This window comes from Etheostoma spectabile, chromosome 22 (assembly GCF_008692095.1).
Source record: "Etheostoma spectabile isolate EspeVRDwgs_2016 chromosome 22, UIUC_Espe_1.0, whole genome shotgun sequence".
Lineage (NCBI taxonomy): Eukaryota > Metazoa > Chordata > Actinopteri > Perciformes > Percidae > Etheostoma > Etheostoma spectabile.
In genome coordinates, this window is record NC_045754.1 from 4163313 (window position 1) to 4175572 (window position 12260).

The following is a 12260-nucleotide window of genomic DNA, read 5'->3' on the forward strand; positions in this document are numbered from 1 at the left end:
ACTTCTGTAATGTCAGTACAGTAAAAATGGACCTACTTGTCAGTTAACGTTATCAATCAACCATAGATAGCTAAAACGTTTTTTAAAAATGACTGCTAGCTTAGCTACAAGCTAGCAATCAAACACAACAAAGGCTGTTACTGGAATGGTGTTTTGAGCTAACGTTAGCAATCAATCAATCATAGATAGCTACAACGTTTTTGAAAGGATTTCCATCTTCTGTTATTGTTTGTAACGAGAAAAGTTTATTATTTCATGGATTTTGGATTTCACAAATTTCAGTGTTATGCTGTTAACCGTTGCTCAGCTCAAGACTGCTCTTGACTTACATCGGGGAGTGACAGCCTTCCGGATCTCACCCCCCCGAACCGGGGTAAAAAAACATATTGCCTTCGAAGAGGGCATTGATTACTCGGTTTCGCGCAAAAATTTCCCGCAACCAATCTTTGAACAACCGTGTCATCTGAGAGACACAGAGAGATTTTTGGGGGAGCTTATGTCTTTAAATTTGGGTTGGGACTTATTTTGGGGAGTGACAAGTAAAAAGGGGCTTAATTTCTAAAAATTACGAACCAAGCTTTTAAATTTAAAAAACCTCATTAAAGTCAGGGACAACGACCACCAAGTACAATCACAAAAAGAACCATCAAATCGAAATTTGAAAGACAAAGATTCGTTTCCCGGGGCTCCATCCTCCCCATCGGCTGATCAAACAGACAGGGTTGGTCCCACGTCGCTGTGGGGAGTGGGTAGAAGGGTAACTCCTTTCATCAATGGTTTTCCAAGTTGCCTTTCTTTTTGGAAAAAATTTAAAACCAGAAAAAACCCTAATGGCCATTTTATGCACAATGTTTCCTGGTTTTAGTCTTTACAAAGTTCAGACCGGCTTTTTTATTGCAAGTGAAAGTATTAGGTTTTATAAGGGTGAGGACTTTTTGGGCCCCCCCAAAAAGGGTTTTCTTTTTTCCCTTCAAACCACTTCTTTAAAAATTAAACCGTTTCGTAACCAAAAACCTGTTTCATTAGGGCTTCCCCCAATAAATCTTCGTGATTGACGAATTTTAAATCCCTTCATCCGTCTTGGGGATTTTTTTTTTTTTAAAACCCCTCTCCGCTCAAAACCCCTGTCTGATCATGTCCAATCCGGTTGTTCCTCCACCCTCACTTTAGTTTCTAGAGGACAGTCACAAGGGTAGAGTAGCCCCCCCCCTTCATCACACACGGTCCCAGCAACATGGGACACAGCGGCGACAACCCCCGGTCCACAATTCCAACATTTGGCTACAGTTTAATTTTTATTAAAGCAGTGTATTTCAGGCCCAAACCCTTTTTTTCACCAGTTTTTTCCCCTGGGAAACCCCCCCGGGGGCCCCCCCCGGCAAAAACACAGAAGAAATTATTGAATCAACCCATCTTCAGTTTTAGATAAAGGCGGTGAGAAAAGAAAAGGGTGGCCCTTGGGCCTGGACCCGGACCAGGGCCAGAGATTTTACTCATGGCCAGACTATCATAGTTCATAAAAATGCAGGGCAGTGACGATACAGACGTTTCATACACAGGACGTGTGTAACTCCACTGACCCGACATTCAACCCGTGCTGGACCCATTCTTAATGAGTCAGCCGTCGCTCTGTGAGTAGCATACACACCCATACACAGTTGCTAGTAGCCAAGGAGGACACGCAGGATTAATCATCATTAAAACATGATGGACTCTTCAGAATAGGTCATTATCTTCACTTGAGTTTCTGCACAATAAAGTTGCTAGATAGATAGATAGATAGATAGATAGACAGATAGATAGATAGATAGATAGATAGACAGATAGATAGATAGATAGATAGACAGACAGATAGATAGATAGATAGATAGATAGATAGATAGATCTCTTACAGTTCATGTGGTCACATGAAGGAATTTTTTGAGGTGTCTTGGGAGGGAAAAGAACAAACAATAAAGTATTTGAGGCAGATGCAAGACGACCCAATCTTCTGAACATAGTCATACTGAGAGATACAGAGAGAGTGTGGAGCCGATAGTCTTTTAGCTTTTTTTTTTAGCAACTCAGTGGCTTGAATGTAACGTACGTTCATTAATATCTAAAAGTTAAGAACTAGAGCTTTTCCTCTGACTAACTAAGTTAGTTTTTTCGTGAGAAAGCTGAAAGTATTTGACTCAGGACTCAATTCAGTTATAACGAGAAAACTCTTTCACTCACTTATTGTTTTCCCAAGATAACAAGCTAGTTAACTCCCGATTTAGAGATAATCATAAATGATTGCAACCACTCATCACATCCTGGCAGATGGTGAAGGAAGAAGATCTCATCACCGGCAGCGCACCACTCGCCCCCGCATTCAGGAGACGGAGTCAAGTCTTTTATTGGAGTTTATTTATACAGGAGGACATCTTAAGAACAACACATGTTGGGAGTACATTTTGTTTCTGTTCATTTCCGTCGTCATTCATAATTAACAATCATCCTTTTTTTATCTTTGTACTGTTGCCAAGGTAGAGCTGAGAGTTATTTAACAGCGAGGGCTCATGATGAAGAACTGACAATGACGAAAAACAACGCTGATAATTTTACAAATCTACCGAAATGTGAAGAGACAATAAAAGCTAACTTTTTACAATGACCAGGGTACTTTCCCACAGCCAATACAGTTTATTGTAAACAAATTGTAGTTAAATAAGAATAGATTTTCTCTCCTAAACTGAGACCCAGTGTCTTTTGCAGCTTTTGTAAGAAAAGGATCCACATTATTGGGGTTAAGTTCATGTAATTATCAGCTGTAATCCCATTCTCACGATAAAAACCAAATGTTTTCTCATTAATATATCAGATATATGGATATGCATACTCTCGTGTCTTTATTTGACAACTTGCAAATGTGTCGAGCCAACAAGCGTCTTCCTCCTCTGACTCTGATAAAGACAAGAAACGTCCCCGAAAAGCTTTATTTTTTTAACATTTTTTAAATCATCTTATCGTCCGAGTCCTCCTGCAGAACGTCAAAGCTGCACGTTTTCATCCCGGAGCAAATTACATTCATTCATCTGATCGCTGAGCAGCACTTATTTCAGTTTCATTACAGATCTCTTAGCAACTAACGGAGGTCTGTCGGCGAGGTCAGCGTCACAGGAAGAGTCAGCCTGAGAGAAAAGAGGAATTCACTTAATAGAGCCATAACTTTAGGAGAACAAGAGAACGTTTGCTGACATGAAACAGAAAAACAGTCCCATTTCAGCGCTTTATTTGCCTGATAACTGATAAAGTTAATGAATTTAAGTGTTCTTCATTGGCTCGACTATCTGTCTCTCTGTTACTGGGTTTTATGTTGAACAAATTCTCATTTGTTGAATAATTGCTTAAAGCCTTTAAACAAAGTTTTATATTGGAGTTTGTAACATTCCACAATCTTAGATTCAAGATATTTATTTGTCATATGCACAGATTTTACACCATGCAATGAAATTCTTAAGTTGCAACGTTTCCCACAATATAAAAATGTACACAATATACACACACAATATATTTAAAAGATTCAAGTATAAAATTGCATGCAGCAGGAAGACATTAAAAGCATTATAAAAAGCATATGCATTGAACAAATGCAAACAAGTTAGTTTGGTCATTTTCCCTGTAAATGCATATCGGTTTCATTAACTACTAATAGTCTCTATCGGCCCTGGTTCAGATCCCAGAGAAGGATTATTAGATCTCCTGAAAACCCCTCGGCAGCCTGGGCATACTTTAAAAAAAACAAGGACATCTTTTTTAGTTCAATAAGGGTCTTCTGAAGATTTTAGCCGTGACATGAAGGTCCTGGTTTTGAGGTAAAGGACCGTTAAAGACTAGATGAGTTAGACATTCATCAGGTACACATTTGAATTTGTCACTTTGGGGTTTATGACCAGAAGTATTTTGATAAGGGGGTTTCATACGCTGTCTGTAATCTAACATCTAAAAGCCAAAATCCTGTCAGGTGGGGGGACCCTCCTCAATCCATGGGGTCCGTGGTCTAGCGGCTGCTGCCTGAATTCAAAGTTTAGATACCAGCTGCTTTGGAAAGTAAAAAAAGTGCAAGATTAGCGCTGTACAATATATCATTTTTATATTTATATCATTGCAATATTAACTGGCACAGTACTCACATCGCCATGGAAAGTCTGGGTAAACTGCACTTTAGGGGCGCCCGGGTAGCACACCCGGTAGAGCATGCGCCCCAGTACCAAGGCTTAAAGCCCCCCCCCCATTTTCTTTGGCTGTCCTATGTAATAAAGACCTGAAATGCCCCAAAAAAATAATCTTTAAAAAAAAAAATATTCAAAAAGAAAAATGAACTTTAAAATCTAACTGCCCTTCCTTTTTTATTTTTAGTGCTGCCTTTTAAATTCAATTCAATGTTCAATTTGTTAAATAAAAGAAAGTTTTTTTAGCAGAATGCTGAAAGCGGTAGAGATGCAGAACTGAGTACACTTCAATATCTGCTTATTTATCGCAAGTAATATAGTTATTGCGACATTCAACCACTTTATTAATAATAATAATAATAATAATAATACATTTTATTTGTAATGCACTTTACATTTAAACAAATCTCAAAGTGCAACAGGTGAGATCCTAAAGCAAGGTAGAAACATCAGTGTAAAATATCCATAAATAGTGCGACGACATTTTTGTGCAAGGTTAAAACTCATAAGTTCTTCCTTTTTTAAAAGTCTCAATAGTCTGTGGTGCTCTCAGATGGTCAGGGAGGGGGGGGGGGGGGGCCCTCAGATGATCTGGGGGGGGGGGGGTCCAAGTCTGAGGAGCGGCAGAGCCGAATGCACGACCACCCATGATGCTGAGCTTAGTTCTGGGGGGAAGGAAGCGGTTGGAGTTGTTTGAGCGGAGGGATCGTGTTGTAGTGAGAGGGTGAGTAGTTCTTTCAGGTGGGTGGGGGGGGGGACCTTATTGAGACCTTATATTCAATCCTAGCAGAGACGGGAAGCAGGTGAAGTGAGTGGAGAATGGGACATGTTTTCCTCATATCTCTAGTTCCTGTTTAACAGAAATAAGCGAGGGAGTGAGTCTCTGGCTGCAGGAAGCAGCGTGATGGATCTTTTCTCGGCGCCTGATGAGACTTGAGATGTCTTCTTCCCCCACACTGACACACAAAGAGAGGACGTCATGATTTTATTGATCAGCCCGCGCTTTATTTGACTCACTGTGTGTGGGAGGAGGAGGACGGAGGGACAACAGCCTGTTAATCCAGGCAGCCCGTCCTCAACAAAGTCTTTGACTGGGTTCCTGTTTGTTGAAGATTGTGCGATAAATGTAATAAAGAGTGGTTGGGTGAGGTGTAATCACGTCTGTCCCTGAGACATCCGTCCCTGAGACATCCGTCCCTGAGACACCTGTCCCTGAGACACCTGTCCCTGACACACCCGTCCCTGAAACATCCGTCCCTGAAACATCCGTCCCTGACACATCCGTCCCTTACACATCTGTCCCTGACACATCTGTCCCTGACACATCCGTCCCTGACACATTCGTCCCTGACACATCCGTCCCTGACACACCCGTCCCTGACACATCCGTCCCTGAACATCCGTCCCTGAAACATCCGTCGCTGACACATCCGTCCCTGAACATCCGTCCCTGACACATCTTTCCCTGGCACATCCGTCCCTGACACATCTGTCCCTGACACATCCGTCCATGAAACATCCGTCCCTGAAATATCCGTCCCTGAAATATCCGTCCCTGACACACCATCCTTGACACATCCGTCCCTGACACATTCGTCCCTGAGACACCCGGGTCCCTGACACATCGTCCCTGACACCCCTCCCGACACATCCGTCCCGACACATCCGTCCCTGACACACCCGTCCCTGACACACCGTCCTGACACATCCGTCCCTGAAACATCCGTCGCTGAAAAATCCGTCCCTGAAACATCCGTCGCTGACACATCTCCCTGAAACATCCGTCCCTGACACATCTTCACGGGCACATCTTTCCCGGGACACATTTTCCTGGCACATCCGTCCCTGACACATCTGTCATGACACCCGCCATGAAACATCCGTCCCTGAAATATCCGTCCCTGAAACATCCGTCCCTGACACATCCATCCTGACACATCCGCCCCTGACACTTTCGTCCCTGAACACCGTCCCTGACACATCCGTCCCTGACACACCCGTCCCTGACACATCCGTCCCTAAAAAAACACCAGTCCCTGACACATCCGTCCCGACAACATCCGTCCGACACATCGTCCCGACACATCTGTCCCTGCCATCCGTCCCTGACACATCTGACACATCCGTCCCTGACACATCTGTCCCTGACATCACCACATCGTCCCTGACACATCCGTCCCTGACACATCCGTCCCTAGCACATCCGTCCCTGACACATTCGTCCCTGACACATCCGTCTGGCATCCGTCCCTGACCTCCGTACTAGCACATCCGTCCCTGACACATCCATCCCTGACACATTTGTCCCTGACTCATCGTCCTGACACATCCGTCCCTGACACATCCGTCCCTGCACATCCGTCCCGGGACACATCCGTCCCTGACACATTCTCCTGAAAACCCGTCCTGACACATCCGTCCCTGACACACTGTCCTGACACATCCCTGGCACATCCGTCCCTGACACATCCGTCCCTAGCACATCCGTCCCTGGCACATCCGTCCCTGACACATTCGTCCCTGACACATCCGTCCCTGACACATCCGTCCCTGGCACATCCGTCCCTGACACATCCGTCCCTGGCACATCCGTCCCTGGCACATCCGTCCCTGACACATCCGTCCCTGACACATCCGTCCCTGACACATCCGTCCCTGGCACATCCGTCCCTGACACATCCGTCCCTGGCACATCCGTCCCTGGCACATCCGTCCCTGACACATCCGTCCCTGGCACATCCGTCCCTGACACATCCGTCCCTAGCACATCGTCCGACAATCCATCCTGACACATTGCCCCTGACTCCGTCCCTGACACATCCGTCCCTGACACATCCGTCCCTGACACATCGCCTGCACATCCGTCCCTGACACATCCGTCCCTGACACATTCGTCCCTGACACATCCGTTCCTGAAACATCCGTCCCTGACACATCCGTCCCTGGCACATCAGTGCCTGACACATCTTTTCCTGGCACATCTGTCCCTGACACATCTGTCCCTGACACATCTGTCCCTGACACATCTTTCCCTGGCACATCCGTCCCTGACACATCTTTCCCTGATACATCTGTCCCTGACACATCTTTCCCTGGCACATCCGTCCCTGACACATCTGTCCCTGACACATCTGTCCCTGACACATCTTTCCCTGGCACATCCGTCCCTGACACATCTTTCCCTGGCACATCCGTCCCTGACACATCTTTCCCTGATACATCCGTCCCTGACACATCCGTCCCTGACACATCCCTGACACATCTGTCCCTGACATATCTGTCCCTGACACATCCGTCCCTGACACATCTGTCCCTGACACATCTGTCCCTGACACATCCGTCCCTGACACATCCGTCCCTGACACATCCGTCCCTGACACATCCGTCCCTGACACATCCGTCCCTGGCACATCCGTCCCTGACACATCCGTCCCTGGCACATCTGTCTGTCCTAGAGTCAAATCCGCGTTAAGAAGACGAAGTGGTGAACTGTGGCTGCGAGTTGAATGGAAACAGCTGGGTCTATTTTTGTGTTTGTGCTGGAATCAAAGAGTCGGAGGCGAGCGGTAACCATGGCAACTGGTTATCTTGTACTTTCTTTTTTTTTTGTTTTTTGTTTCCTCAGATCCTCCCCGGAGTCCGCATCATCATCGCCAACCCAGAGACCAAGGGCCCGCTGGGAGACTCCCACCTCGGAGAGGTCCACACATATTAACTCTTTCTTTCCCATTTTCCGGTCCCTTTATTTCTCTCTTTTCATATTTGTGTGATTCTTCTTTCCCTTTTCTTACATTTTCTGTCATTGTTTCTTTTCCTTTTTGCCTTTTTCTTACCTTATCACTTTGTCTTCTATTTTTCATTTTCTTTCCTCATCCCTTTATTTTTCTTCTGTTTCTAGTTCTTTTTTGTCTTTTTTTTTATTGTTTTTGTCTTTAATTTTTGTCATTTTTATCCTTTGTTTTTGTCTTTTTTCTCTATTTTCTTTTTCAGTTAACTCGTATCTTACCACTTTTTTATGTGTTCTTTTCTGAGCTTTTATTTTTCCTTTCCTGTCCTTATTTTTCTTTGTTTCCATTTTGTGTGTCTTTCTATCTTTTTGTCTTAGTCTTCCTTTTCTTTTTGTCTTTATTTCCTTTTCTCTCTGTCCCTTTGCTCCTTTTCCCCCCCTCTTTCCATCTCTTCTGGCTGTTTTCTGACATGAAATATATGATAGAAAGAAATGATAGATATAGACATGATTAAAAGTTGAATTCATCTGTGCTGCCCATCTTTATTTTCTTCCCAATTTGCAGTTTCACATCCATTTCTTACAGTCTCCATCTGAAATATTCCATTGTTGCGTTATTTCTACACCTAACTTTGAAATAGGTTGTAGTAAAGTAGCAGCACGCGGCCTCGTTAACGCGTAGCAGGGTGTAGTTGAACCACCTCTCTCCTCTCCTGGTTTTGGCAGATCTGGGTCCACAGCGCCCACAACGGCAGCGGCTACTACAGCGGGTACGGCGAGGAGGTCCTGCAGTCGGACCACTTCAACTCCAGACTCAGTTTCGGGGACACTCAGACGGTCTGGGCCAGGACGGGGTACCTGGGCTTCCTCCGCCGCACCGAGCTCACCGACGCCAACGGAGGTCAGTGTCCTCCTCGGCTCACGCTTCTCCGCCCGCTGCACGACATGTCTCTCTCTCTCTCTCTCTCTCTCTTCCTCTCCCTCTCTCTCTCTCTCTCCCTCTCCTCTCTCTTCTCTCCCTCTCTCTTTCCTCTCTCCTCTTCTCTCTCTCTCTCTCTCTCTCTCTCTCTCTCTCTCCTCCTCTCCCTCTCCCTCTCCTCCTCTTCTCTCTCTCTCTTCCCCCTCTTTCCCCTCTCCTCTCTCCTCTCTCCTCCCTCTCTCTCTCTCTTCCTCTCTCTCTCCCCTCCATCGTCCTCCCTCCCTCTCTCCTCTCTCTCTCTCCCTCTCCCTCTACCTCCTCTCTCCTCTCTCCTCCTCCCTCTCTCTCTCTCTTCTCTCTTTGTCTCTTTTTAACCCTCATGTTGTCTTCGGGTCAAATTTGGCCTTCAAAATAAGATGAAAATGTTAAAACATTAGAAATATCACACACAACTTTGGAAAAAAAAAAACATGAAAAAAGGACCACTGCTTTGAAAAAGGGACAAAATGTCCGAAAATGCGATAACTTTTTTTCATGGTCGACGGGAAGACAACACAAGGGTTAAAAATGTGTTATTCATACGTCATTGTCATATCAATAAAACACAATGTCAGAAGGTACAATGATCATGTGTAGGACCCGTGAAATGGGGAACGCCTGAATATTTGGTTAATTGAATATAAATTTAAAGAAGTACACGCAGAGGCACCGATCATGCAGATGAAAGATTGAATACTGGAGAGGAACTGTCTTAGATGCTTAAACTTAAATTTAAAGGGTTTGTTCAGTGTGAAGGGCTTTAGATTATGGGTCATTTATAGTGTAAGAGTTCCTGAGTGGAACGGGTAGTGTGATCTCTTGTTTTAAGGGAAATGGACACACGTGTGTACAGTAGGGTTGCAAAGGGGCGGAGATGTTCAGGTGCATCTCCGGAAACTTTCTGCTGGGGAATTTTGGAAACAAACCAATTTGGAATCTTTCTTGGGAATTAATGGAAATAATGGGAATTCGTGGGAAATTGCGAGAATGGAGCTGGAAATGTCGGGGAATTCATACAAACTCCATCTTATACAAACATACATATACACGTTGTGTTTAGTAATAAGCAGACATCTAGAGTAAATACAGATGTTGAGTCATCCGATAGTGGAACTTCAATAAAGTCTTTCATTGAACAACAATAAGCGAGATAGGCATGCAAGTGAAAACTTTGAGTTATTTGTCAGTAGAACTGATATTGTTTCACTGAACAACATGTATAGAGATGATGTGTGCAGTGGGTGTGGCCCCAGTAGTCCTGCAGCAGGCTAGCTGTTAGCCCAAACTATTTAGCTCAACATATGAAGGTAGCTAGCATGCTGCCTTTGATTTACTGTGGTTATGGTTTGTTTGCGTGCTAAGCTAACCATCAGCGCTGTCTATTGTTTCCAGCCTATCAAGAACAAGTGGGCTATACAATAAACACACATAGATTAATAGCAGTGGGTTATGTATCACCGTCCCCAAAAAAGAATTAAACTAAATGTTGGCCAGTGTGTAGCAGCCGACGCTGATGACTGCGTGTGTGCAGTACATAGACGATCATAGAGAGGCCATTCATCTGAAGATGCATTAAATCAGGTTGCTTCAACCGAGATGATGCTGCCGTGTAATGATGATGTGATGTAATATGCATGTATCGGGGGTTAGAGGAAGTCAAGGCAACGCAAGGCAGCTTTATTTCTATAGCACATTTCAGCAAAAGGGAAATTCAAAGTGCTTTACATAAAACATTAAAGATCAGTTCAAACATGATTAAGAAATAAAAAATAAAAAAAGATGAAATATGAGAATAAAAGTTACAGTGCAGTATAACAAATTAAACATTAAAGGGCAGTTAAAAACAACAACAAACCCAGAACGGGCCGGTCCCACCGGTCCTGCTTCTTAATTCTCTTTAAATGCTTATATATAGATTGTCATACAGTTTCAACAATGCAACTTCAGTGTAAGAAATGAACAATTATTTAAAGAAAGGCAAGATCAAAAAGAAAGGAAGAGTAGCTGACTGTTACGGCATCAACTAACGGGGATCCTTTTAATAATCAAACATACTAAGCTACCAAAAGGAGGAGGCCCATTAATATTAAACATACTACAGAGAATACACAGACACTAAGATAATCAATTCACAACATACATAACACAGACAAATGCCCAAATATACAGGATATAAGTTATGCATATATATATATATATACATATAATATACAATATCCCAGTACAATTACATTATAACACTCTAAGAATATTAAGCAATCATATGTTATGAGCAAGTTTTCCTTCAGACATGAAGATGAGCCAGAATGCAACAATTTCACCAAGCTGGTTCTAGATCTGCGTCCCCTACACGCTAAACTCAGGCCTGTCCACTTCAGCCTTTTTTTGTTTTTTACCGGTGACCAGAGGTTTCCCCTCGTGTCATGAGTGTGCCGGGGACGACAGACTGGAACCATCAGTTCTTTAACCTGTGAATGACCCGAAATATCCCTTCTCCAAACAGAGAGACACGACGCTCTGTTCGTGGTGGGAGCTCTGGAGGAGGCCATGGAGCTGAGGGGGATGAGGTACCATCCCATCGACATCGAGACCTCCGTCATCCGCGCGCATAAGAGCATCATGGAGTGGTAGGCTGCACGTGCACGCTCACGGCACATGGAGTGGTAGGCTGCACGTGCACGCGCCCGGCATCACACCGACGCAGATAGAGCCCCGCCGGGGAAGAATGGAACATCTAGCAGCTTAACCCTTGTGTTGTCTTCCCGTCAACCATGGGAAAAAACATTTTACCGTTTTTTTTTTTACATGTTTTGTCACTTTTTTAATGTTTTGGGTGCTTTTTGATGTTTTTCCAAAGTTATTGGAGATTTCTAATGTTGACATTTTCAGCGCTTATTTCGAAGGCCCATTTTTTTGTGATAAAAAAACTGAAAATGGGTCAAATTTGACCCGAGGACAACATGAGGGTTGAGAGACAGATGTTTGTCTAAATAGTCAAATGTTCATCATGACAAGGGTCAGATGTGGTTCCTATAGGAGACCTTTTAGGCTTTTCTGTATTTCTGTCACATCTATAATGATGGTAGCCCTATTTGAAAGAAATCCCTGCGAGCCAAAACCTCAGATTTCCCACTTTTCTAAACGCTAAACTCTCTGCTCCGTATCACGTCATACAGAGCCGGTTTCCCTATATGGTCATCTGTTCCACGTTACTGCAATGTTTACATTACATACTCTGCCACATGTAGCCACATGCTAACATCAGGGAAACCCATAATCACGGTTGCACATGTTGATAATTTCTCCCAAATGTCAAGTCACAGGAGCCTTTATTGGCAGAAAGTGCTGCTGCACTCCCTTACAATCCACTGCTCACTAC

The 12260-nt window shown here is 44.1% G+C and overlaps 1 protein-coding gene across 1 annotated transcript in view; it reads left to right on the top strand.

Moving 5' to 3' along the window:
• Nucleotides 1–12260, top strand: part of LOC116672600 (disco-interacting protein 2 homolog C-like) — an 80979-nt gene that overhangs the window by 66951 nt on the left and 1768 nt on the right. Inside the window, 3 exon segments of the mRNA XM_032504516.1 lie at nucleotides 7822–7896; nucleotides 8650–8824; nucleotides 11385–11508. Of these exon segments, the coding sequence (XP_032360407.1) occupies nucleotides 7822–7896; nucleotides 8650–8824; nucleotides 11385–11508 (374 nt within the window).